The sequence below is a fragment of the Lipophrys pholis genome, assembly GCF_963383615.2.
Source record: "Lipophrys pholis genome assembly, chromosome: 10".
Taxonomy (NCBI): domain Eukaryota; kingdom Metazoa; phylum Chordata; class Actinopteri; order Blenniiformes; family Blenniidae; genus Lipophrys; species Lipophrys pholis.
Genome location: NC_137640.1, coordinates 12,631,874 through 12,659,747, shown reverse-complemented (window position 1 = coordinate 12,659,747; position 27,874 = coordinate 12,631,874). Strand labels below are relative to the sequence as shown.

At 41.6% G+C, this 27,874-nt stretch overlaps 2 protein-coding genes across 9 annotated transcripts; one reads left to right on the top strand and one right to left on the bottom strand.

Moving 5' to 3' along the window:
- Positions 1-374: 374 nt before the first annotated feature.
- elovl1b (ELOVL fatty acid elongase 1b) lies at positions 375-21,624 on the top strand. 8 transcript variants are annotated; one of them, XM_080472942.1, is made up of 9 exons: positions 375-497; positions 12,069-12,153; positions 15,372-15,474; positions 15,560-15,750; positions 15,835-15,915; positions 16,023-16,079; positions 16,178-16,283; positions 16,637-16,773; positions 16,860-17,724. In XM_080472942.1, the coding sequence occupies exons 3-9, from the start codon at positions 15,405-15,407 to the stop codon at positions 17,202-17,204; spliced, it is 987 nt and encodes a 328-aa protein (XP_080329068.1). In that variant the 5' UTR covers positions 375-497; positions 12,069-12,153; positions 15,372-15,404; the 3' UTR covers positions 17,205-17,724. The 8 variants fall into 8 exon arrangements, with proteins under 8 accessions (XP_080329068.1, XP_080329074.1, XP_080329072.1 ...); XM_080472948.1 differs by lacking the exon at positions 12,069-12,153 and adding an exon at positions 20,771-21,624 and having other exon boundaries at positions 386-497; positions 16,860-17,230; XM_080472946.1 differs by lacking the exon at positions 375-497 and adding an exon at positions 11,562-11,726.
- On the bottom strand, positions 18,509-27,733 carry zfyve9b (zinc finger, FYVE domain containing 9b). Its single transcript, XM_080472940.1, has 16 exons — positions 27,509-27,733; positions 25,328-26,052; positions 25,092-25,191; positions 24,789-24,988; positions 24,587-24,698; positions 23,434-23,556; positions 23,069-23,224; positions 22,732-22,956; positions 22,564-22,646; positions 22,309-22,413; positions 22,079-22,229; positions 21,285-21,365; positions 20,843-21,005; positions 20,486-20,591; positions 19,795-19,974; positions 18,509-19,190 (listed from the first exon to the last, which is right to left on the bottom strand). The coding sequence occupies exons 1-16, from the start codon at positions 27,570-27,572 to the stop codon at positions 19,029-19,031; spliced, it is 2,736 nt and encodes a 911-aa protein (XP_080329066.1). The 5' UTR covers positions 27,573-27,733; the 3' UTR covers positions 18,509-19,028.
- Positions 27,734-27,874: the final 141 nt, after the last annotated feature.

Here is a 27,874-nt window from a genome sequence, read left to right as displayed (position 1 = left end):
ATCTCATAATTGTATCCGTTAGTTCATAAAGAATAGAATAAAGGGCCCAATAAAGGGTTAACGGTGTGTATGGAGAGAATTTAGGACTTAGGTAAAAATAAACAAACATGAGTTTCCTTGTAAGACAAAAAATATAAACCAAAGATTCGATCGATTAAAACGTGTGTTGCTTTTCCTTTACGAGGAGTCTTTATCGGACACGATCGTGTTGCGCATTCTCATTTTTTTTTTTGATCATGAAACTTGGTCAACAATCTATTCCGCTTCATGGCAGAAAGAAACAAGACCCAGTCGCTTGATTTCGTCCATATTAGGTGCCTGAGTCCCGGTAGTGTGGAGATGGCTCCACCTTTACGCGCTGCATCATCGGGCTGGGTCTGGAGGAAGATTTAAGAAGAGAGGAAGAGGAAGCGGCGCCGACTTCGCGCACACGTCGGTCGTCCACACGCTCTGCCCGCCAGATTTTCACCGACTCCGCGACGTTCAGACCGGCCAAAGTGAGTATGTTGTGTCGCCCGTGTCCACCCTTTGTCCCAGTCAGACATCTGGACGCCGACTCCGTTAGCCTTCTGGAGACTTTTCAGGTGTGGTGATCTGAGGGGGGGGCTCCAGGAGCGCGTACCAATTCACGCAACATTATGTAGAAGTTATACATGTTAAGAGGTTCATAAATCACGTACTGTCTCGGATGCTCTAGTATTTTACACCTACACTGCAGCAGTTAATTAAAACATTTTTTAAGACGATTTAACTAAAGTTATACATTACTCCTCAACTCATATCCGGTCTTGTAACAACGAGGATGTCGATCAAAAACGCGTTTTTTTTCGATTTTTTTCCTTCCAGTTACACGTGTTTATCGGGGCTGACGGTTAAAACTGTTTAACTGACAGTTTAAAGCTGTCGTTGCTCGGTGGTCTCACGCCGACGGCGGATGGAAAATGTAGACTATCTGTGCAGAAAGTCTGCTGGTGGGGAACACGCTGGGTTTGTAAAAGGTGGATCACCAGAAACTGCGAAAGCAACACCTGGTGATCACCAGAGAAGCGGGCCTGTCCAACTTTATAACGGTCTGTAAGTGTGGACCGTGAGTCAGAGAGGAGTGCGGAAGTCGGGATCCGCTCTGTTCATTCAGCAACAGAAGTGGAAAGACAAAATGTCCTCATGAGGGCAGCAACTGAATTACATGTGGATGTAAAATTGTTGAAATACACCAGCAAAAAAAGGATTCTTCTAAAATGGCTCACTCCTGGCATTCATTTTTTTTTTTTTTTTTGAAGCTCAACATTTCGTTGTACTGTCAATAGCACAAGCTGGATTTAATTCACCTTTATATCTGTTTTCAAACACTTTTCTCAGTGAAATATCAATACATACAAAGAACCTTGTGCCAATTTGTCTTTTAAACGTGTTTTTGTGTACAAAGCATAACTTTTCTCTGCTGAAATCATCGGCGCACTACGTAGTGGCTTATGATTTTAAAAGTACTGACTTTGTTTACATGTCGTGTGGACTTGCACAAAGACAACTGCATACCTGAATACAGTAATGAGTATTTGTATTAAAACACTTTTATCATTGGTCAGAATTTTTTTGGGCAATACTTCAGTTTTTCACCTCGTCTTAATGCTCTTATTGCATCACTTTTTCTGTGTCGGGTATGATGCTGCTACCACCAACCTTGTGCACACAGCTCTCAAACTTGATCTGTTCTTGAGTAAATATTAAGACAGGTTTATAAAAAAAAAACCAAGAAGATATCAAAACAAATATTTTGGGAGTTGATTAGAGAAAAAAGATGAACACAGGCATGAATGGACCAATAGCCCAAAGTCCCATCTCCAGAATTGACCAATACGAAACCTCTTGATTTGTACATTTGAGATGAAAGTGAACTGTTTTCAGCTTTATTGCCCACCTGTGCTCGCACGTTTTGCTCCTCTTCACAAAACGATTTGGATGAGTTTGCGGTTTTGTTTCACACTGTGGAAACACAGAATTGCCACAATGTCAGTTTTGAAAAGGTCCCAGAGGGTCTGATGCAAAAACATTAAGAAATATGTCGCACCGTTCAAATGTTACATTTTTCTGTATGAAAGGGACAAAAATACCATCTAATCTGTATTTAATTCAAAGACAATGTGCATAACTCCATGCAAAGCAAACAATTGGACGACTTCATGTCCATTTTGACCACAGTCATTAATTATTGACATTGCCAGTTGATATAAGCAGAAGTGATGCCTTTTTGTTTGTTAATGATTACCTAAACCAGGCTGTTCCTCTTTAAAGGTGCACTATATCAGAAGTAGGTTTGGGGGAGTTGACCCATACAGATCTGTCTTGGCTATAAGATGGGATATAATTTGGGTGATCCTGAAGAAATTTCTTGTACCAGTTATTGTTTTAACCGATGATGACACAAGTTCCCAAGCAGTGAGTATTATATGATAACCTAATGTAAGAATGGAGATGAATATCTTCTATCTAATCTTATTTCCTCAAAGGTACAAGGTGTTGGATAAAAGGAATTTCATTAATTTCACTAAGTTTATTTTGAGAACAATCCATCTTCTATACCAGTGGTTACTAAACCTTTCCTATCAGACAATTTTAAAGAAAGATGAACATTTTTCCTGGCTCCCCACCTGGCTTCGTTTTTGCCTTCCAACTTTGTCACTGCACTACTTTTTGATAAATGTTTGACACAAACTACAAATTTAACATAAAACAAGCCCAGCAATGTTAAAAAAACAAAAAAAAAAAACACGACAATGACATTATTGAAAGTGCATCATGTCTCTTGCATTGGAACTTTTCAATTTTCAACATCTAAGAAATTCAAGATATGTTTAAAACATTGTGTACAATAGCCTGTTAAACCAGCCAGTTGCAGTCAGAGCCAATTTACTCACACAGATAGAAAAAGAGCTTTCATGAAGTTTACTGTAGCCGTCATGTTGGTCATGGCATCGTAGAGCTGCGTGAAAATATTATTGTTGCTTTTGACATGTTGTGCACATTGTGTTTCTTTGCCTCATGACTTTGATTGATATCATATGACTCATGAATAAGTGGAGACATTTAATTTTTAATAGTAGGTTCACAGTTTATGGAACATGTCCAACTATTTTTCATCTTTTGTTTGGTGTATACCCAGGATGACAATATGATCAGTTTTGATCACTCAAAAGTACTTCGGTACGACAGGACAATAAAAATCCCGGTTAGTCCACCACTCCGTCCAAGTTGCTACAAACGGAAAAGTACTGTTGTGGATTTTTTATTTATTTTTTAACCGGGTATCCCACATGATTTATACCGGCAGTTTTTGATGACGGCAGGAATCTTCACTAAAAGAAAACATTCTTTTATTGCTATTAATGTTGGATGAGTTGCAGGCTAGTGAAACCCGTGTGGAGAGTTTGTCATGTCACGAAATGGTTGAAAATCAGATGGTTCAAGGAGCCGATGCAAATCTTTGAAAGGGAATGCAGATGAGTGAAGCTGAAATGGTAAACTAGAACCACAGTGAGTATTTCTATCTATACTGTGAACGATGACGGGAATGTTGCCTCGAAGTGAGTGCTCAGTCATGTGACTTTGTGCATTCCTCCTATTAGTCATCGAGCTATGATTCCATCCTGAGTGGTGCTAGACCACCGCAAAGAGGCAGGATCAATACATTTTAGTCTGGGACCACCCCAGGCAAGCCCTGAAATAACTACATGTTTTGATATGGCCACCGGACCTGGTCCGGGACTAGTAAATCCTATATGCTCTGTTTGTGGTGTGATTTAATCTCAGTTCCACTGAGAGTGGCACTGAGAGTTTTCACTCAGAACAAGGAAACCACAGATCTTATTTCTGTGAATGTGCATGTAATAGAAGCACATGTTATCACTAATTGTTTTGACCAGTAGTGATGATGCTAAATACGCTGAGACGGACCTGAACAGCTTTTTCTACATGATGGTTAAAGCATTTTCATCAGGTCTTTGCTGCTGTTGTTTCCAGGTTGATTTCTCCACATTCACAGTTGGTGATCTACAGTCATTGGTGGACGGTTTAAACATTGGCTGTTATTACCGATTGTGAAGTGAGACAAAGCGCCTCAAGGTCACGCAGTCCAGGTGAATCCCTGATAGTAATGTAAATAGAACGCTGTGACTGTTAACGCTTTCCCTCCACGTTGCCTCATCGCTTCATCAGCTTCTCCTGTCGACAGTTTTAGAAGGGCTCAAATGTAAGTTGAGAGCAGAGCAGGCGTTGAAGTTTCATCCCATAGGAAGGACATTGGCTCTTTTTCAAGCCAGATTTATTAGATAAGGAATCTTCTGCAGGCTGAGCTGGGCGTGTTTATGTTTCAGTCGTATATGACGGTTAACCCACAGGCTTCTCCCGATGATCACTTATAGAGGCTTCGCAAGGTGGAGGAAAATGTTGCTCACTCGTTTTCCCTTGCTAAACTTTCCCAGTCCTTCTATTTAAGGGATCCTTGTCAAAACACTGTTTCTGCTTTGGTGATTCAGTGCACTGATGCACAAAGCGATAACTGACATTTTATGGCCCTGACAGAGTGTTAGTGACGATGACAGCCGCTGATAAACGGGGCAATTGTTGCTCATTACTTTAGGTTTGACTGCCAGTTGATTGTGTGGCTCCTTCTGACTTTGCAAAAAGAAAAGTTTGATCATTGCACCCAGGTTATTGAATGGAAAAACACTTTTAAAGCAAAAACGTTGTGGATGTTATTTAACGTAGTTATCAAGTAACACAATATCTTGTTCGCCATGTATCACAAATGTATAGTCATAGCGATGTGCAGAATACATATCGCAGAAGAATGGCTGAACCATGCTAAATAGTTTGTACAGTGCACACATACTCTGCCTGTTCATTCTGAAAAATTTTAATATGACAGAAAAGTGAGATTAATTTATATGTAGAATATTCTGCTCTTGCTTGCAGGTTGAATGTGTTTCTGCAATAACCAGGTTAAAAGCGTTTCCATTGGTGGGTGGAGAAGTTGCCCCACTTGACATTCAACATTTTATTGGCGCAATGAAAGTCACTTAAGGTGATTTGTTGACGGTTTTCTGTTTCGAAGTAGTGTCAAGTTGTCCACTCGCATTGACCAATGACATTCTGTGGTGTTGAAGGCAAATATTTTCTGTGTTTTCTTTTGCTCCAGGCGTGGCAATTTCTTTCTAAGTGAACCATATAAACTAATGTGGAAGCTTCTTTGTGTCACAAGATGGATCTTGGGGCTAATTAAGGCATTGAATGCCTATGGGCAACCTGTGCACACCTAATAATAATAGACACACACACACACGCTGAAGTTATAAACCATTCACAATGTGCTGAGGTAGATGAACTACATTGACTTTTCACCACTTTTAAAGGAAGCCCATTATATTTGCCACTTTTGTTTTCCACTGTTTTAAAGTTCTATCTATGTCCTGGCAATAAAGCTATAAACGGCAGCGTCATGCTTCACGATGGTTGCACAATCATTTTTATTGATCACTGTTATATTGGCTCATTTGCATCTTATTTATCAGATTTAAAAAAAAGTGTTTGTCAGAAATTCCGCTTTCCACCTAGTTAGTAATTGTTTTGAGCAGCAGCCATGCTTTTTTTTTAATTTTTTTTTATTTTTTTATTTTAATGTGGCAGAAAGTATGACTGTATAAAGACAATGTTCAAATTACTCAAGATGATTAACTGACTGACCTAATTGTGTATCTCAGTCATAGAAAGGGCCTTTTCAGAGAATCTGGGTTTGCATTTTGCTGCAGTTTCAAGTGTGAAAAGTAAGTTTGGTGGAAATTGTTGTCCGAGTGTTGTCAGATATGGCGAGTGTCATTCCAGTCATGTTTACGTCTTGCATAATCAACCTGTCGGCCTGGTCCCTGTGACACCAGCTGCACCGTGAGGTCTGGGGCTGCTCTTGTGTGAGATTCTGATGGTGCACAATGAATCACTGAGGAGACGCTGGGACTGTTTTAACACCAAGTGACCGCTAACAAAGTCAGTAGTGTTGATAAAACAACTGTAACAACATTCTGGCCCATATTGATCTCTTCACCATGCTATTTTGGCAATAGTCACCAGCTTTAATGGAGTTGTTTTGAGAATGTGACTTGTGATTATGTAACTTTGTTTAATGTTTTATTTAGTTGTTGCAGTAGAATGTTAAAGGAGAGATTTTTTTTTTTTTTTCTTATTCATTATTCATTTGACAGGTTCTTCAGTTCTGTTTTCTGAGCCGTTGGGAGTCTGGCTAGCTTGTGTTTTATGTCAACATAATGGACAGGGTAATGATGGCCAAACATAAAGCCTGCCCTTCTTTTAACATGGTGGCAATAATTAATTTTGTTAGTTTTGCAGTTCATTTAGTTTTTGTCATTTCTCATTATGTGAACGTAGGGTGATGATTATTGCCATTGAACGGTCCTCTCTGTTATGTTGGCTGCTCCTGCTGAGCTGCAGCTTTTTTGCCTTCAGTCTGCTTGAAATTGTTCTCATTCGTAAGGACGCGCCACATTATTGTTGTCTGTGGAAAGTTCCAGAAATCTGAGTCGTGGGTGGGTGAGACTTGCGGGGGGTGGTTGAAGAGAATGAGACTAATGTTGGTCGGTCAGCCTTGTCTGAATAGTTGAAAGTAACAGGTAGGGGTGACACTCACCGCCACCACCACCACACACACAATGATTGGAAGGTGGCATAAACACAGTCCAGAGGCAGGTTCAGCAGCATTCCTGTGCTGAGGGGGGGGAAACAGTTACTAGAACTCTTGTGTTATGTTTCTAAAGTTGTTGTTTTTTCATTTATTATTGAATTGTCCCATTGGTATTTGTGCCATCTGATATTTATTTCTGTAATCCCAAACATCTGCCACACTAACCAAAGTGCAGTCACTGCTCCAATTTACCAAAAGACAACTTTTTTTTGTTTTTTAAAGTGAGATTTAAATCAAAGAAACAGATGTTAAGTTAATCCTCAGGTATTTCTTCTCAAATGCTGAGGTTTGGCTGTAGATATTTCACAGCAGGTGTCTATGCTAATGCTTTTACCTGTTTAATTGACTTGAACAAGACACACCTTACACACACAAAGTAACATGCGCTTCATGTTACTGGACTCTGGTTTGTTGACCCAGTAAATTATTAAATTGCCAAGATGCTTAGTTTCTTCAGACTTCAGTCATCCTGTCCCATAAACAAATAAAAGTCAACAGCAAAGAAAAGCTGAGCATATTGGCAGAAAAGTTTATTGCCTAAAATGCAACAACATTGAATATTGATTTATGATAAAAGTGTGATGGGCGAAACAAAATATGCCTTATATTAGTCGTGGCTACACTTAACCAAATGTAACTGACATATATATATATATTGGGAGTATCAACTTGGACAAATAAATAAAAACAGTAAAAATCCTGGAGAGCAACTGTGCTGCATGATTTAGATTTCTCTCTGAACAAACACCTGACATTAATTAACAGCTTGTAATCACTTGGATCTCAAGTGGATCCTGTAGAACGGTGCTTCTCAATGTGAGGTGGGGTCTTGAAGTTTCTGCCGGCTCTGAAGATGCAAATGGTGGCGGGATCCATTTACATGACAATGCTGCAGTTTGCTTGTCGCACCACTGCCGGTTGCCGTGTTTTTATAATTCAACCACCCAGGAAGGCACATAAAAAAACATCGGGCTGTAAACATTCAAGCTCCTTTAAACTGTCTTCCTTTCGTGATGTTTTGGCCGACAGTATCTGGGGGATGTGGTCCAGATGATGGTGTAGTAAGTGTACACTTTGCTATATTCAATGGAGTGAGCAACACAAACACTCACTACAACTGGTGCTCATGCGCAGTCGGAAAGTTTAAATGGGAACGGAGAGTCGGGCGTTTCAAGGACACAAACACCAATGTGTAAACGGAACAGCCAAAGTACAATATAGAGTTTTCTGTTTTCTCTTGAAAATGTGTAAACAGCCTAACGAACACATTCTAGAATCTAGAGCAGACCTGGGACACTTCCTTGTGCTTTTAATTTAAAGCTCCCACACTTTTCATTAATGCGTCTTGGCAAATCAAACTTGGAGAGGGAATCCATGGCCTTACTTAGGGACAACCTGATTTGGCTCCAAGAGGAAAAAAAACCAAAACATTGGAAAATAGAACTCTAGAAGAACCTACACAGATCAAAACATTAGATGAAATGTGTTAAATAAAACCTTCTTGTTGTGCGATGATGCCTAAAGTAGTCCTTGAATGGCTTTTCTTGTTTTTGGCACATATGCATCAGGACACATTTGTGCATGTGCTCGTATTCATATGCTCATATTTTATTTGATGTGTTTTTAGATGACACGGCAGCCGAGTGATTTATGTGGCCGAGTTGTAGCCAGTGTAGAATGAAACCTTTATTTTATGGTTCATCTTATCTTGAGCGTATCTGCTGTTATCTTGAAACACAAATTTTCCATGTCAGACATCTCTGGACTTACAAGACGACTGTGCCTCTGGGTTACAGGAAGAGCATACTACCAATACCTTTGTATTTTACTTGTAAGTTTGTCATCTTGCAGGCTTGACTGGAACGCGTCTCGTTGTTTTAGCCACGCAAGGCTTCATAATTCATAAAGCAAATGTAATGTTAGAACCTGACATGATGTCAGCATCTACAGTAGATTAATGTTGCTGCCATCATTATGTTTCTTTGTTTTTTTTTTTAACCTTACAGCACAGGGAGATGATCAAATATGCTGATTAGTCGAGTTGAACTATCCCCGTTAGTGTGGACTTTGCATAGCATGTCCGGATATTTGTTCAGTAACAAGGACTCGGCAGTGAAGTCCGCCTCATCACGTCTGTGTGCGACATGCTGGGAGAAATTCTGGGAGACTTGTGCTGACTGCTGTAGTAGCCGCTGTGCAGAGTTTCTTTGCAGTAACGCTTTACACGCATTAGAAATTTCTGATTTAAGATGTAATTGAGTATTTAATACAATTTAATACCGAGTTGAGTGAAAGTATAAATTGCATATATGAATCGGTGAACTCAGTGTTTTTGAGTAAGCAAAACATAAGATGAAGTATATGTGTACTATGGTTAACATGTGTAGCGTATCTCCAAAATGTAACTTTTGTGTGGGGAAAAATGGACGCATTCTATTACATTTGAAACATTTAAATTTACATTTCTACTTTTTACAGGCAATGTCTTCGGTATGAGCAATTTTCATCAAATAATCTTTCACTATCGCGTCGCATGAGTGGTAATGGTTTAATGGATTCTCTCAATTCAGACTTTGGCAAAGCCAGAATAAGGTCAGTTTTGATGATTATCACTTCTTAAGCCTGGCACACACTACAGAAAATCTTCACAGATCAACACACAAGATCTTCCTCTTCTGATCTGATGATGTGTGGTGTGACTACGGCGCTCACCACACACTAGCCGATTGTTCAGCAGAGTTCTGCACAATAAACGTCTATAGAACTATATATATACTGTAGGTCTATGTTCTTTTTGCTCAATATTCCAAATCTTGCATTGTCAAATGTGACTTCAGTTTCAAACATGGCATGTACATGTTGCCACAAATCAGCCTCGGGCCGCTGTTACCACTTGGGATTCTCTTTTATCGAGGTAACTTCAGGATTAACTCTGGGATTTCCGTACTGCGAAGCAGATTCACTTGTTACCAGGATAAATCACCAGGTACTCTGATGTTTAACTCCAGGGTAGAGATTGAAGGCACTGTCGACTGACCAATCAGATCTCTTGGAAAATGACCTGCCTATTTTTACAATATCCTAATTGATGCAGGGATTGTCTGGCCCACGTGGAATACTCAGAGCGCCGCGGAGCGCAGGCGTAGACGGAGTGTTTACGCCGAGCTTTATGACATAATCAAACAAATCCATGTCACTGGGGCTTTGAAGGATGTTTTTGTTCTTGACTTGTTCCCAAGTCTGTTTAGTTCCATGAGGGTTGATCTGTAATAATGAGGTTAATAAAAATGATCACGTCTGACAGAACTGCAGAAACATAATTTTATGTTCATTATCGCCGATCTCGCCTTCCGAGACCCTCTGAGCGGATCGCACCCGACAAAATTGCTCCCGTTTTTCGTTTTCCTTTTTTTTTTTTTTTTGCAGACATCCGACAATCGGGCCTGTGCTCCCGATGCTCAGGAGGAGAGAGCGGGACTCGTATTGGCCCGACTATCCTGTTAGTGTGTGCCGGCCTTTACACATCGCTTGTAACAGTGGTTTGAGTTGAATACTTTTGTAAACCACCATCATAAGCATTAGATTCCACATCCTTCCGCCTTCACTGTTTGCATTGCTTTTTCAGCATGGCAGGAAAAGGGTGTTGGTTTCGTACAGCGAGATGACGATCATATTTTGAATTGACTCTGTCAGCAGTTGTAGTGGCGGCTGATGTTTGTTTTGGTGAGGTTTGTTTTGGTATTTGTGGAGGAGGGCCTGATCGCACTGGAGTGCGGCCATCATTCAACCACCCAGCCCCCCGCCCAAGGCCAGAGCGACAGGAAAAACCAGCAGTGTCAGATACAGTGTTGTAGCAATACGGTTAAGATTACCCGTATAAGGCTTTCACATAATTGACTTTGAGTTGAGCTGTTATCTTTCAGAGAGGGAATAGTAGACGGCGCTCAGGTTCTACTGAACTTTCCAACTTTCTCCGTTTAATTTACACGAGCCAGTTAAAAAATATTTTGTTAATTTTGCATTGATCGACCAAAACGAAGGCTGGATTGAAGATCGATTAGAGACAAATGCTTAATGTTAGGATCAACTTGCTTTCACGATCCACTATGTGCAGGTTTTGAGCCGAACATAGCAGTTGATTACACTCATAGATTTAATTCATTCCATTGAAGCTTCCATGCGGAGGCAGCTTTGCAAATGTATAAAGAGTGCCTTCTGAATACGGTTTTTTGTTTTGTTTTTGTTTTTGTCCCACCTGTGACAGTGTCTGGGTGTGGCAACCAGATCAGGAAAAGTGATTCCCTTTGAGTGAAACCTCTTCACAACCAGCCTCAGAATATATTCTTTTAAAGCATTATCTTATGAGTCGGAGCTCCTTTGCAGCGATCAGTTTTTGGTCTTCCGCCAGCTTCACTGTCAAACTATGGAAAAGTGTTGTAGTCACTTGTGCTAGAGTGCACTCTTTTTCTCAAAAGCTACCATGTTGTATGACAAGGCAACTCAATATAGGTTTTTATATGAAAAGTTATGTTGATGCAGGAATTATTACTGAAATCTATTACACTGAATTTAAAAATTGCCTATCAAGCCTGAAACACACATGGAGTTTCTGCTTGACCTCACAGATCCATTTTGATCTTTGCATTGATTATCCCACAAGACCAAAAAAAAGAAAAAAAAGAAATGAGAGCTGGCTTTGCGTCGTGGGTGTTGGCTGGGGCTGAGGGCCAGCAAAGGCATAACAATGGCCCCCTTCATGATAACGGAGTGGCCTGCTCCCTGTGAATAATATCATCAGCCCACCCCCGGGTTCAGACTTGCAGGGTGACTCCAGAGTTTTGTATCTAAGTGTGTGCTTCAGTGAGTGAAAGGTGTGACATTAGAAAATGGGAGGGCGGGAGAAACTGTTGCTTGTTGGAGTGTGGGAGGCGGCTACGAGACCACTTTCAAGGATATTTTGTCCCGCTGGTTTAAAAAGGTGCGATTTCTGTCTGAATGTTCCTCCCTTTCTGACGCTCGTGTATACACGGCACGCTCTCTCGCTCTCCGGCGCAGGCTCTTTCCCTCCCTTTCCTTCTGTAAGCTTGTTATTCATCCACTGTGTGAGTCAGGGAGGGTGGGGATTCGGAAGACTGCTGTACCAGTCACACACAAGTCAGTTTACTCTCTCATTCCCTAACTCCATCTCTCTCTCGCTCTCTCGCTTTGTCTTTCTCTTGCTCTCTCTCTCTCTCTCTCTCTCTCTCGCTCTCGCTCTCGCTCTCTCTCGCTCTCTAACTGCTTTTCTCTTCTTTTTCTTGCTGCCCGCTTGCTCTTGTAGTTCACGAAGAAGCTTTACCTTGCTGTGAAAGAGGAACCCCCATCAGTTTTTGATGATTTAAGCGGAAAGTTTTCATCTTGATAAGGTAAGTTGTCCAGAGTTGCTTAGATGGTGAACTAACCTGAGTGGAGTCTGTTCACGTGTTGAACAGTTCGGGGTCGTTTTAAACCTCTTCCCTCAGGAAAGTTTCCATACTCTTGGTGTTAGGAGATTTTGGGTTGTTTTGTTGTAAGACATGATTAAAAAAAAAACTAAATTCACTTACTTTAACAAATGGGGGACATGGCCGCTCCACTGTGTGTTGTATTTTTTGTAAAATCTTAATTTCTGCTGTGGTTAGTTCATCATTAACTTCTAACTTGTTGGTGTGAGCTCCGTTTGTCCCTCTCTATGATTCATTGACACGACTCTTGGAAGGACACGTTCTCTGATTAGTACGCATAAACCAGCCACCGAGTTGTCAAGGTCACAAAGTACTGCAAAAGAGCTTATGTTACATATTTTGAGTGGGGGGAAAAAATCACTTTGCTCGATTTAAGTGAATCTTCTACTTAAGCTCTGAATTTGAAGTTTCACGCAAGAGAACAGACAATTTTCTCAAAGTAGATTTGCTCTCACGTGTTTCAGCGAGATTGCACCACTCTGTTCTGAGGGACTGGACCCCTCTCACAATCATGAGGAAGTTGCTGTCCTCCTGACGAATTACTGCTGCTGTTGCTGATAAAGCGGACCTATGACAATGTACACCAGCATTAGGTTGTTGTATACCACTGGCCTGGATTCTGAGATATCTCATCGGGGTTTAATTGGTGAGCGATTAGAAACTGTTGGGTGATGTCATTTTGTTGGAGTTCATTTACAACTCGATGCAATAAACGGTACAATGGTGTCAGAGCCGTGAGCTGCGGTGAACGCTCTCCTCTGTGGTTTCACTGAGCTGGGACTGAAGGGGCTTCTTTTCTTTTTCTTCATCTGGGTCTCAGGATGCACAAATAGTCTTTCTTTTTCTTTTTTTTTTTGTTTCCGTTAGTGTTGTCATGATCACAAGACCTTCCTCCTGACTTGCACAGTCAGTATTAGACAAAAAAAAAAAAAAAGATCACATGAGATATGGTCGTACACTTAAAAATACATACAAAAAAAAGCTATTTTGTTTCTGCATATCTAAATTTCATACACCAGCTTCTTTATAATTTACCATTCATAAAAGAAATATCAACATCTGTTGTGTTTGGTTGCAACCAGCCTATATCATGTGCTCAAAACTACACTAAAGTCAATTTTGAGAGTGTGATGCAAAACTGGCTTAACTGACCTTAAATGGCTTTGGCTTGCCACAGAAAAACATATTTAGACATAAGCTGGATGTGGCCTTACCACTCCTATTATAATTCATGTTTTCTTCTAATACCTATATCTAGATGTCACCGCTCTCACTTGACCAGATACTGAGCTCATCAAAGTAACTGTTCAGTATTTTTCCTCAGAACAAGACTCTTCTCAACAGACATGATGACACTCTTGTTGAAATGTGAAGTGCCTGACCAAATGCCTCATCGTCGAATCAAAAACAACCGCAGCTTTTTGTGTAAGAGTTTTCTGAAATGCCATGTGTCTGATCTGTTGAACAATGCCAGAAATGCACTTTTGAGTGACACCTCTGAGGCCTGGAAGTAAGCAGTGCTTCAGTATTGCCGGTGGGAAGCTTTATTAAGTGTTCAGCCGTTCCAAATTGGTCTGAAAGGCTGAACCCGTGTCACCTCATGATATGGTGGTGTTAGACAGTGCCTTCTGATTAACTCCTGAAGTCTGAGGAAAGAAAACTGCAGGCGGTGTCTACTGAAGGAAGAGGAATGTCCAGATAGTGAGATATAATCGGTTTGCACTGGAGGCCTGCTGCCTTTCAGAAACTAGTTAAATACAATGAGCACGTGTTGGTCTCTTTTTCTTTGGAGATGAAGATGTAGATTGTTTGCAAGTCCCAACAGAGATTGGCAAAAGTCCTTTTGGGACAATCCACAAGCTAATGCTGCTAAAAGAAGTGACTATTTTTAATTATACCGTGTAAGTAAAATAAGTGTTTATTCAGGGAGTCTGTTTCGGATTAAAATACTATATCTGATAATGGCTGCTTTCATAACTTGTTTAAATTTGATAATCAACACTTTGTACTGGATCGGTTTCTCCCCTTAGCAGCACCTGTGTGAACTCCCCTCTGTGACCTTCATTCCACAAGCCGAAATTGTAAGCTCTTGATTATATTGGCGAAAGGAGTGTTGTGCTTTAGCCCCCAGGCAGTAAAAACCCGCAGCATTAAAGATTGTACATCAAACAATGGCTCCTGCTGGGTTCAGTGTGGTGAGAACAGGCCGCGCCCTGTGTCCTTTCCTCCATGAATGCACTTTGCTGTTTACACTCGATATGAGCCTTTGTTAATAGAAAATACACCGGTTTGTGAAACTATAGCAACATTCTTATGCGCAGGCTGACTTTTGACACCATTTCTTATTTGTAACGTGTGTTCGTGTTATTTGTAGCTCAACTGATGCATTTAGTTTCAGAATACCTTTCATTGCACCATAAATGCCTCTAGTTCATTCACTTGAAATCGTCATGGTTCTGCAGGATTATTGTCAAATGAAGTGACCAGAAAATTACTTTTTCTTCTTTCTGAGTTTATTTCTGGAGAGCAGTTTTGAGTATTGTGTCTTCGCGTCTGGCGTGGCTCCTGCACATCAACGGGCTGACTGTGTTATGAGGGATGCCCTCCCAGTTCCCTGTAGCACCTCCTCTCTGATATCAGGCCATGTCTGATGAGCGGTTCAAGCTGGGGCAAGGCATCCAGGGAGTGCTTGTTTGGTAAAGGAAGAGTTGTGCTCTCCTTGTAATTGCATTTCAGTCCTGCTGAGTAAGGAAATGTCGCAATATGCTTCTCCCTAAAGCTATTTATTGGATATGGATAGTCACCTGAACGTTGCATTCATCAAGCATAAAGACATATGTATTTCATTGTTGTTGTTTGTTCTCACTAATTGTTTTTTTTTTTTCTCCACTGAAAAATGTGCTGCCTGCATGTCTTCGTGAAAAATCTAAAGTTTGTTGTCTAGAAGTAAACCACAACGAGAGATGGGTTTACTTCAAGTTCACAGTGTTATTTAGAGAAAAAAAAAAAACAATTTGTAACAACTGGCCAAATCCTGTTTTCAGCGGTTTAGGTACTCTCATGGGGAAGTGTCATTTTGTTATGCAGTAAAAGTGATACAACTAACATTGAGTGTGTGTTGGGGGTTATCTTCTTTGCAGATCATTGGGTCAAAACAATACACAATAGCCAGTATGCTTCAAGAGATTCAAGAGATTGGCTCACATGCCATGGATATCTATGACTACCTCTTAGCGGGAATTGGTAAGTGATTTGCACGGAGCAAATTTTAAAGGTTCTCCTTTTAAAAAAAAAAAAAAAAAAACTAAAATTTCCTTTATCTTTCTAGATCCACGGCTGAAGGGTTATCCACTGATGCAAAGTCCTGTTCCCATGTCGTTAATATTGCTGTGCTACCTGTTCTTCGTGCTGTACCTCGGACCTCGAATCATGGCCAACCGCAAGCCCTTCCAGCTCAAAGAAGCCATGATTGTCTACAACTTCCTACTAGTTGCACTGTCGATATTCATTGTGTATGAAGTAAGAATCTGTACAGCATCATAATTTAAAGGATGAGAATAATTAAAGGTGCGATGACCAACTAAATCTTTCGTTGATTTTCAGTTCCTCATGTCAGGATGGTTAACGACGTACACGTGGAGATGTGATCCGGTTGATACCTCTGACAGCCCTCAGGCACTGAGAGTATGTACCCCTTCCTTGTCTGAGAGAAGTATTGCTACAGTATTTCACGGTTCTGGACTTGTTTGTGAATCGGTTACCTGTTAACACAAGCATGTTCTCATTGCTAGATGGTGCAAGTAGCTTGGCTCTTCTGGTTTTCTAAGATCATCGAGCTGATGGACACGGTAAGTAAAATTCATGTTGCTCACTTCTTTGATGCACAAGATGTGTCCAAGGTCCACTTTGATCAATACCTTTTTTTTTCTTCTTCTACTTCTTTCAGATCTTCTTTGTGCTGAGGAAGAAACATGGCCAGATTACCTTCCTTCACATCTTCCACCACTCCTTCATGCCCTGGACATGGTGGTGGGGGATTTGCTATGCACCTGGTGGGTACACATTAACAAATTACTGATGTGGAAATGATTAATGAGTTGAAAGTTCGATTGATTACATTATCTTGCATACTGCTTTTGTACAAATAGAGCTTGTACAATCAGCTAGTGTCCTTCCCTTCTTTTCTCCTTTGGTGTCATTAGAGAGCTTTAAAAAAAAAAAAAAAAAGAACTCGTGCATGCTGCATGTGACGTGCTGAATTCCATTTGGTCATACGTAAATGATTAACCCCAAGTCTTTTATAAACCTCCCGTTGCCTTCAAACCATAGAATTTATTGCAAGCTCAGGTATTTTTTTTTCCCCACTTTGGGAGTAGGTCTAAGAAGTTTTCCATTATTGCTACAGGTGGAATGGGCTCTTTCCATGCTATGGTGAACTCTACAGTCCACATCATCATGTACTTCTACTACGGCCTTGCTGCTGCTGGACCTCGTTTCCAGAAGTTTTTGTGGTGGAAGAAATACATGACAGCAATTCAGTTGGTAGGTAGACCCCAGGCTGAGTTTTCATATTAGAGATCATTTATATTTATGGCGCACTTGGCTGACTCGTGGCGTCTTTCCAACAGGTCCAGTTTGTCCTGGTTTCTCTCCACGCCACCCAGTATTACTTCATGGACAGCTGTGACTACCAGTTCCCCTTGGTCATCCACCTGGTTTGGGTGTATGGGACCTTCTTTTTCGTGCTCTTCTCCAACTTCTGGGTCCAGGCGTACGTGAAGGGCAAGAGGTTACCAAAGCAAGACGTCAAGCATCATCAGAACGGCACAACTGCGCACACAAACGGCAAACGCCACCAAATTGGCGACGATGTCCACCATGGAACCGGCAACGGCGTCCACCATGGAGCTGCCAATGTCTCCACTCACCACGAGAACGGCAGCACTCACACGAGCAAAATGAAAAAAGCCTAGGAACGCCGGAAGGAAATGCCCAAGAAGTATGACCCTGTGAACCTGTTTAAAACTTCTACGGATTCCAAAGATAATTTTGGCGGTTTCTTTTCCTGTTTTAAGTTTCATATGTAAAACATGGAAGAACAATGTGGTCAATGATTTCCACAGCTGGGGTCCCTTATTTGGTTGGTTGGTTGGTTTGTTCCTTTACACTGGGGAACCATCTATTGAACACAGTATATGAAGAGAAGATGTTTTCACTTAAGCATTATCTTCACTGATTATGCAAACAACCTCCTATTTCAGTATCACGTTGGTGGCCTTTCGGCACTTTTCCTCGCAACTTATTTGTCACCACATTGTCCTCCCAGCTGTGGACAGATGACTGTAAAATATCAAACTTGAATACACATTTTGTAAATAGATTTACAGCAAACAAAAATGACAACTAATTGCGTTGGTATGCTTTAGACTTTCTAAATTTTGTTACTTTGTGTATTTAAAATTAAAATGCCAATAAATTCAAATTGTAATTGTTTTAAGTTTTGTCAGTATTTTCGGCGTTTGGCCATTACTGAATGAGTCACTTGCGTCGTCCGTCGGGTTCAGAATCAGAATTCGGGCTCGCATATTTCGCTGCTTTGCAACAAAGAAGCAAAGCAATTGCATTGCTTTGCTTCTGCCCCTCGTCTTGACTATTCCAACTATGTGCAGCAAGTAGGAGGTAAAACAGGCGATCCATTCTGCTTTGTTGAAAGATTCCTGGCACTAGCCACAGAGGGAGCATCCTGCACACCGTCTGTGCACACGCCCAACAATCAGTTGGCCGCAAATTGTCACATTTGTAACAGATTTCAACAAGTTAAAACATCCAGCCTGCGTTAATATTTTTACACATTTTTATCTTCTGGTACATAAAATACCTTTTAATCGTTAAATAAGCTGATGCCATTTAAAGCACTTTAAACTATCATGAGTGCTATGAATACAAAGTTTAAAAGTAGAGGGAAGTAGCATAAACCAAACTTTGTTAGTATTCACTCCTTTAACGTGGGGAAATATTGGGATTGGCTTGTGCAATCTGCTTGCGAAAAGTAAAGAATTTACAACTCCTTCAGTCTTGTTTTCTGTTGAGTTCGCCTTCAGAGAGTGCAAGTCACAACAGGAGGGATTCTATGATCCCTTCAAACGCTGCCTCAGCATTTTTGGTTGTGTAATAGTTGTCAACCATCTGTGTGTTCAAGTACAAACTAGTGGTGTTCAGGAAACGGTTGTGTAAAAGAGGCTGTACTGAGGGCTGAGCAGTAAACACACACGGTGTTCTCGTTGCAAGTTTAATTTCAGGCTAGAACTACATATCATGAGCAGTCGATTAAAATGCATCCAGTATGAAAACATTCCTTAGGCATTCATTCCGTGTGCGTCAATTTGCTAAAGATCTACTACATACAGTGCTTTGAGTCATTCTCTTTTTCTCATTGCTTTAAGGTTGTAGGGCTGAATCCAGCTCCCACTTTAAAGGTATACTCCATATGGGGGGGAAAAATGACCTGAATATTGTGACATGAATTTCAAGCTATGGAGTTTCTACAGCTAAGAGTGAAAGCTGCACGCTCTTCTGATAGTCCATTAGTTTTCATGCGTATCCAGATTGTCTGCGGCTGAATGGAGTGGGATCACTTCTCTCTAGTTGCAGATAGGTGAGGTAAACGCAGACCTCGGGTGTGATTCGGTTCGCCCCAGGTAAGCTTTCATTTGCCTGAACGGGTGGCCTCACCGATAAGTGCTGGACAAGGAGCTGTGATGGGGGTTACAGGGATGGCATAATGGAACCTATGCGCCCTAAGTTATATTTTCAAGGATGTAAAAGATGAGCTCCATCACAATGGGCTCATCGCCTCTTTTGCGCCCCCTACTGTGGATGACTGGGATCAGCACACTATCCAGTGCATTGAGGTATTGAGCAGGGAGGGGCTGCCCGTTGCTCCCAGCCACAAATCCCACCTGAAATTACACAACAAATCGGAAATTAGTTTCAGTAGATTCCTACTGAGACGATAGACATAGACTTGGCTAACATGTGGTATGTGAGTCACACACCAAGCTTCATTGCTCGATAAAAATCAAGCAGTTAAGACACAAACAGTAAAAGTATATATATATATATATTTTCTTTTTTTTAAGTTTGCAAGCATACAATGAATGCCAGCAACAAGTGGCTTAAAGTGTTTTTATGCTTGTATCGTCAAAAGGTAAGTGTAGTCTCTAGACTCAGCTGGTAGAAAAAAAAACCCTAAACAAATTGCAATCCATGCTAAATCTACATAAATAATTCCCAAATAACATTTTAATATATTTTTTTCCATGTTATTAAATGTCGGAACTGTAAGAGATGTACAAAAAACTGTCATTTAAGATTTTTGTACAGTTTCTATAGAAATGGTACATGCACTGGATTTCTGTTTAAAGTGATGTTCTTTGGATGAACGTTTCTTAGCAATAGAAAGTATTCCATGTTTTGTGGGGGTCTACAAATAATATATCGGCGATGAGACACTTTTTTGTCCGGGGTTAGGCAGAGTATGTATCAGACACACAGTTTTCTGACCTCTTGAGTGTCGAAAGTGACGCGCAGCCCCAGTTTGGCCATCCCATCCTCTTTGAGCAGTTTAAGATGTGGACACAGTGCCAAGCAAAAGGCACGGGCGATCCTCTCCGTTAGCCGATTGTGCTCAGCAGAGTCAGTCGCTCCTCCTTTGGGATGATCCCCTCTTTGAAGGAAGAACACCTACAGAAAATGTTAACGTGAATGCAATGAGAAGGCGGCGGTTTGTGCAAATAATATTGATGTGCAAGCGTGGAAGTAACAAATTACAAACACTTGTTTTATAATTGAGAATTTTTTTTGTTACTTGTAATTTTATGAGTATTTTTTAATGGTAATTTTGTTCCAACTGAAGTGCATTTCACATGTATTTAGTCGTTTTTAAAACTAAACATTGCTGCAGATATAATCAACATTCAAATCTTCCTTTTTCAGCCAATAAGATTATTCTGCTTTTTATCCATTTTTTTCCCCATTATTGTGTCGTCGTTTTATGTAGATATTTCAGGTAAATGCAATAAAATATCTACTCTTTACAATGCAATTAAGTTGAGGTCAACAGAAACAAATACCTTGTATTTTCTCTTGAGTATTTTTAACAACAATATTTTACTTTTAGTTGAGTACATTGTAGGAAATGTAACAGTTGTTGAGTACATGCTTTCAGTACTATTTAACTTCTGATTATATGTACCTCTGTCCAGCGGATGATCTTCCCATTTTCTTTGTATTCTGACTTCTGAAACATCTTTGTACTGCTAATAGATTCCATGGATTTTCCATCGATTGGGCTTATGACGCTGGAGAACACAAACATTGCTTAGATGAATTTATATATGTTAGTGCAAAACATAGGACAGAGACCAAGGTTTAGATAAATCCAAAGCCTGCATTCTTGCTCATGGAGACAATAATTATTGATCTTTTTAATGTTATTTTAAGGTCACCATCTCTAACATACTGTCTGAATTTCTTTTAGGATTTTGAAATGGCTTTTCTGTCGGACTGAGGACAAAGGCCTCGTGAACTTGAGACAGGTGGACACACTCACCCCTTATTCACAGTGCATTTCTCCTCCATCCACTGCACACAAACAAGCTCCTGGCTCTCGGATTGGTCAAGTCGTCCACAGGTGACGGTGTAGTCTTTCATCTCCCGTAGCGACCGGCGAAGCTCCGCCATGGTTTCCACGGTGATCTGCACCATTAACCCATCTGCGGAGAGGGGACAGCAATACAGGAGAAACACACAAACGGACAACAATGGGGGGGAGACACTCACTCACACACTCACATGCATGAACGTGAACACACTGCTAGACAAACAGTCTGTTAAAATGTACACGGACACAAACATACAAAGATCAACAAGATCTAAATAAAGCAGGTTTGAAATGGGAGTGCTCTACTTTCAAAGTATGAACAGTAGCATTTTCCTGATACCAGGAAGGTAAAAGAAAAGAGACACTTCACTTCCCTAAGTAGAAATCCTACCTTCTACAATGCTGGACTTAGCCAAGTATCCTGCAGACGCTTTCAGTGCACTACTGAATATGAAAAAACAGGATCCAGTAACTGTATCAAAGAAGAAAAAAGAAGAACACATGTTGGTATGGTTAAGCGGTTTCAACAATACAGAAATGAATGCACAGTGCCACCATGTGTCATATAACTGAAAGTGTACCTCGCTTTGCTTTTTACTACATTCATACTATTTTAGTCATTTATGTTCTTGCTTCCTTTAAATTGACCTCAAATGTTGTGTTGTTTTCTTTTCAATGGGTAATTTTGAGTGTTATGTTTAATCCAAATAAACTTGTTAATTTACACTTGTAGAGCCTGTGGTTGATATATCATCCTTGTTAGGTTATCGTCATTAGTGGCTGACAAATTGCATCTTCACTTAAGTTTTCACTTTATAAAGGTTTGTTTGAGGTCATCTGTGAGCCTTTTCATTAATTCTAACAATTATGTCAAACGCTGGAACAGCTTGAGTACGTCCAGGTCTCTGCAAAAGCCGGAAGGATATCCTGCTTAGACACCTGACCCCAAACCACCTGGATTTTATATCAAATTTGGCTCCATTTGTGTAGAAAATGTTTCTTTTTTTTTTTGGTTTGATTTGACTCAAAACGTATTTCTAAATTATACACAATCAAACGTAATTTAAAAATAAACAAATATAATCTTGAAAGTAGTAAATACTATCAGTGTGTCATGAATGCTGTGATATCATCACTTCAAATATGAGCTATCTGGCAGTCTTTTGCAGTATCCAGTGTTGTTACCTTTGCGTGGTTGATTGTGAATGCTGATGGCTTGGGTCTGATACTGGCCATCATCTGCTTGCACACATATGAGGTGGGAGTCCGAAGTCTCATTGAAACACGCTCCTACGGCCAGCACATGCTCATTGGATTTAGTCAGAGCCTTCATTAGCTAAGTGGGCAAGAAAAAGAGGGATGACACTTGAAAAATGCATATACCTGAGCAGCAACCCTGTGAAGATTAGTTTTACCTCATTATACCCAGTGGACGGTATCTTTATTAAGGTCTTCTGAGCCTCTAGATCCACAGTGAGTCCCGGCACCGCTGGAAGACTGTAACGGTAATTCCTAAAGTCCTAAAGCAAAAAACGAAGAAAAGAAAAAAGACGGTGGAAAAAATCGAAGAATCTACTACAGGGAGGTTGATTAAAAGTTAATACAGCCAACTTTTTTTTTTTTTAATGCTGATATGCAACAAGAAAGTGGTTACAAAATACCATACTCACCACTAACAGTCTCATTATAGTGTGACCTATTTCCCCAAACAAGGGCTTTCTAAAGCGTACACTGTACAGAGGACACGGATAAACTGGAGAAACAGAAAAAACGTGGGAAACTAAAGAATAAAGCAGAGCCTTTAGATCTACAAGATTTGATACAAATGCCTGGCTTACATCTGTATTCAGCCCCGAGTCGCAGCATGAGACGCAGGGGGAAAGCTTTAGCCCAAGCCACCTCTGCTCTGTGCACCAGCAGGCCGAAGAGGTAAGGCTGATTGGGCAGAGGTAGACCTTGAAGGGATTGGAGGGTGGCGCGGACGTAGAGGAAGCCTGCGTGCTCCTCACTGCCTAAGAAACTACTGCCAAACAGGGACAATGAGAGGTGCTTCACAACCTTCCCTGTAGGAACACAGACGCAACATTGAAGATCAGAAAAAGCAGTAGCCCGTGAGTAAACGAAGAAAGAGAATAAATAAAACTGCTCAGGTTCATGTGTGTGTGTGACCCTGACCTGTGAGACTGTCTCTGTACAGCTGGATGAAGTGACGGAAAATGTCCTTGGGGAAACTTTTTTCTTCAGGGAGGCACTGCAGCAGCACTACCACCTCCGCCTGGCCCACGGCATGCATTCCCTTCGTTGTCGCACACCAGCACTTCCTGTTGACGTCTATAACACAACATAAACACGACCTCAGGTGGAGCGTAGGGAAATCTTTATAAAGAGAAGATAATTGTCAAACAGGGATAAGCTCTTGGGTTGAAATATGACAAGTAATAACTATGAACATAATGCTAATGGTATTTTCACCCTATTCTAGTTTACAGAGGGATCAACCACTTGATATATCATTGTAATAGATAAAAGAAGATACACACAGTTGACCAGTTTCACCATTGCCAGTAGGTTAGCATTGAGCACAAACACCAAAGGTTTGGGTCTGCCGCTCTCCAACTCTTGAATAAGTAGGATCTCAGAGGGCTGCTCCTCCACAGTGTAGTCTGACAGAAAAGAAAAGAAACGTAGTTGCAAGGTGTTAGATTACATTGCGTCCTGCAAATTGTGTTTGGAGCCATGACTGTCCAGGTTTTCTTTAAGCTTTCTTAATCTGTGGGTACTAACTGAATGAAATGGCTTCATGAAAGTAAATTCATGTCTAAGAATGAATATATAACTACCCATGTACATTATATAGAACATAGGATTGGTACAAAATGTCAATATCATTGTTGACTTCATTTACAGCTAACTATTGTTTGGCACTCTCACCTCAGTGTAAGAAGTGCTGGGCTTGGTTCTGGACCGGGGTATTTATATGGTAGTTGCATGTTCTCTTTGTATATGTATGTGTTTGTTGAAGCTACTCCAGTTTGTTTTCACAATCCAATGGTTTTATTGTGATGGAGTGTTTCTTTGCACAGTCATGAAGGGCTCCAGCTCTCTGACTCCCAACATTAATAATGTGGACATGGACGAAGGTATTCTTGTTGTCTAATGTACAAAAAAGCTTGAGAATAATGACGTAAGTAAGGTTTATTTCTATTAAAATAACCAGAGTGTTGTCACATGCAATGGTTTTAATTAACTAATTACCCATTACATAAACCTGATTACATTAATAGCATTGTGTTATAGCTTATATACACAATTGTTGCTTGTGAAGCATTTCGATAAATGTAAATTTCACAACTACGTGCCACTTTGACTTTGTTTTGCTTCTTTACATTGGCAAAGCTTCATTTCTTCCTTGATAGTGAAGCAGATTAAAACATTCAGTAGTGAAATGAGAAACAATGTGGCATGCTATTGGCTCCAAGATAAAACATTATACAGTGGCACAGTAGTGTCATTTCACTTTGGCTTGTTCTGCCTGTTTTGTTAAAACCTCCTATCTTCTTGTGCCTGCCATCCAAAGTCATCGTCAGGAAAACCTCCATCAGCATTCCAATAAATGCATGTGAAAAAAAATCAGGTTGCCTCATTTGTGATTGACGCACTTCACCTTTCACACTAGATTCAAGTTAGTCTTACCTCCTTTGACTCCTGTGGAAGTCAGGATAGGGGGCAGACCATCCAAGGGAATGAGGTTAGAGGAGCTGCTCACTAAAGATGAGGTGCCCCAACCGTAAGGACCGCAGGCCTCCTGAAGGTGGATGGAGGGCAGAGAAGTGGGACCACATATGTGACAAACATATTCTCTGCAGTCTATCTGCTACAGTTTAGGTGAACCTACACTCGCCATCCCATATGGCCTCAAGCTTCTCCTGATCTGCGGGGAACCAATGGGACTTTTACCAGGTCCGACCAGCCCACGCCTCATCAGCGGTGAGAACGTAGGTCCCCTAACTGGAGTGGTTGGCGCAGATTCTGACTGCTTGCTGGGGATAATTTCATCTGCAAACCACACCCTCCGCTTTCCTCTTGGAGGCGTCCCTGCAGAAAAAAAGTGAGCGTTACATTGGCATATTTTTGTATTTTGTTTTTTGCAAAAAAAAAACAATTGTGACGTTTGACGACAACAAAAATAATTGCTCACTTTTTATGAGGGTTGAATGACAGGAAACACAAACCCGTCCCTCCTTTCCATCCAGATGTGAAAGTCTGATCTTCAGATTGGAGCAAAGTGCACAAAAAACCTGACAACACACCGCATGCACATGCAGACACCACAGATGAGCAGGCAAGCACACACACATTTCACACATCAACTATTAATTCACTACTTAAATCTCAGTCCAGTTGCGACACTGAAAATGCTCATATTTTTCTCACCTTCCCACAAGCACGGCAGTGGTGCCTCCTCTTGGTAAATGTAAACTTGACCCCACACTTCATGCAGACCTGCGCTTCAGCATCAGGGATCCACAGTGGAGCGACCTCTCCAAGGACAGTGCCTCGGTCCTTGGAGAGAATACCGACAGGGTTCGTCTGGGACTCATTGTCAGGAGTGGCTACACTCTCCCCCACTGCTCCTTCTCCACATGTGTTGGTCACATCTTCGTTAGATCGGGTCACCTTAAACTGGCTCTGGTGCTCTCTGGGCCCTTTGCTACATGTCTCCTGACAGCCGCAGGAATGTTCTTGCTGCTCACTTTCCTCCAACTCCTTCTCCTCCACCACAGAGTCCTCCTTCGATGGGAGATCCTGGGGCTTCTTGTCTTCCGCCACTTCCTCCTCAGGCCATGCCGCCTCGGCCGGGCTCAGCACCAGGGGGCTGGGGGACTCCTTCTCGCCCCACGTGGAGATGGAAGTCACAGTGCAGCTGCCTTCCTCCAGTTCGGAGTGAGAGGCTGTTTTGGCAGGATGCTTGGATGTTTTCTGCTCGCACGGTCCAAAAGTGCTTCTGAGTGTTGCATCTGAAGCAGCTTTCGATGGGGATTCTGGTTGGATTTGACCACAGCCCAGACCTGACACGTCCCCATCTTTGAGCACTAAGAGGCAGGGCCTGTTCAGCCAGTGCTGCTTGGTGTCCTGATCAGATGGTTTGTCTCCTTCATCTGTTAAGGAGTGTAAGGATAACATCGACATTGAAACTGACTTAATGCTTTAGCCTCTCTTCAAAAAAACTACACATTTACACAAAACCGTGATGCATTAGTGGATCATTAATAAAGGCCCATTCGGTGGAAAAGCTTTGTTCACATGTGCTAAGTGGCCATTAAATCTCCACATCGTTAATATTCTAATAGGTTTCAATCATTGCTAAAGGAAACATCAGCCATTTGCGCTTGAGCTAAGCACAGAACACACCACACCTACAAATGTGCTTCCTTTTCACAAAATATTGATGAACAGCCAAGGGTAGCAAAAGATTGATGACCACATGACTACTGGCTCCTCAGAGAACAGTTCAATAGTAGTTCTGTGTTTAATTGGGCCTGTGTAGAGAGTGCATGTGTGCCTTGAGGATACATGGAAGTTGCAGGGGTTCTGATCCCAACCTTTGATCATTATTTGCTGACTTGTTTATATGTATTTCATAATAATTATGTAGACCAAAAAAGTTTTACAATTGTTTTGTGACAACTAAGCCCTGGTGTATATTGTTAATGTGATCCTATATTGTTTGTTCTGGTGGTGGTGGTGGTGGTGGGGGGGGGGGGGGGGGGGGGGTCTCTGTCCCGCCATTATTTTTACCTGTCATCGCTTCTTATTGCTGTCAGCTCCTAAATTGACAGCAAGTGCAAACACAGTTGCATGCACAGTTCGTGTTTCATTGAATCGCAGTGATTCGTGTAACCGTGAACCACATACATGGTGGGGAATAGAATATACATGAATCACATACACTGTGTGGTTCAGTACACTAAAAAAGAAGAAGAAGAAAAAAAGGAGAGACGTCCCATATGAGTAAAAACAACGGCGCAATTTCCCCCTGGATAAACTGCAGTGCAGCTCATCTGGAAGACGAAATAAATAAATAAACAAACCCTCAAAAGCCAAATGCGGGTAGTTGCCAGCGCTGCGGATAAAGAGTAAAGATTTCTCCCAAACAGCGGCGGCTCTGCATCAACGCTGCTCACTGCGCGCCCGTTTCCCGGGACAGTGACGCAGTCAACACACGTGCAAATGTTTAATTCGCTCGCAGGTCTCGAGGCCGGCGGCAATGCGACACTCAGCCCGCATCCCGTTACATCAGACCAGCAGCCAGGACACCACGCCGGGGTGATGCTCATTCGGGTTTCGGAGCTGTCTCGGGACAGCGCGTCTGTGAGCCTCCGGTCTTCACACGGGAATGTGCGCAACACTTTCACACGAACGTGCGCGCGCACGGACAGACACACAAACATACATACACACGTTTCAGATGATGCCGTCGATGCGCGCGGCCAAACTCTGTCTCAGCGTTTTTCTGTGACGAACCGACGCGCAGTCTCATCATCCTTTAACACGCAGGCGATGAATGGGAGAGTGAAGCATCCCCACCCGCTTGAGATTAAACCGATGTCTTACCCTCCGTTATTGCTCCCAAAAGGCTTTCGTTCTCATCGTCCCGCGCGGAAAAGAACTTCAGCATTTTATCCCGTCACATCTGACAGCCGAGGAAGACGGAATCAGGCAGCGCTGCCTTTCCTCACAAGCGGAGGCTGAGATGATTTCGCCTTTCTACCCTCTTCTGTGTGATCTCCCTCCTCCCCCGTGTCTCTCTGCAGCTCTTTGAAGAAACTCAGGAGGTGTGCAGAAATGTCCCTCCCCAGTTTGCTGTCTGTCCACAGCCCGCAGGACGGCTCACAAGCCAAGACATCACAGCTGTGACGCCAGATATTAAAATTCTGCTTTATGAATAACCGGTCCTGCTGGAGGAGAAAGCTCATGCTG

Bases quoted from the DNA above. Each gene is read 5' to 3' on its own strand.
- zfyve9b (XM_080472940.1), bottom strand. From the start codon at position 27,572: ATGCTGAAGTTCTTTTCCGCGCGGGACGATGAGAACGAAAGCCTTTTG. The intron at 24,989-25,091 runs GTGAGCAATTAT...TTTTTTCTGCAG, and splicing joins TCATTCAACCCTCATAAAAA to GGACGCCTCCAAGAGGAAAG. The intron at 21,366-22,078 runs GTAACAACACTG...TCTTTGATACAG, and splicing joins TCACAATCAACCACGCAAAG to TTACTGGATCCTGTTTTTTC.
- elovl1b (XM_080472948.1), top strand. From the start codon at position 15,405: ATGCTTCAAGAGATTCAAGAGATTGGCTCACATGCCATGGATATCTAT. The intron at 15,475-15,559 runs GTAAGTGATTTG...TTATCTTTCTAG, and splicing joins CTACCTCTTAGCGGGAATTG to ATCCACGGCTGAAGGGTTAT. The intron at 16,774-16,859 runs GTAGGTAGACCC...TCTTTCCAACAG, and splicing joins ACATGACAGCAATTCAGTTG to GTCCAGTTTGTCCTGGTTTC.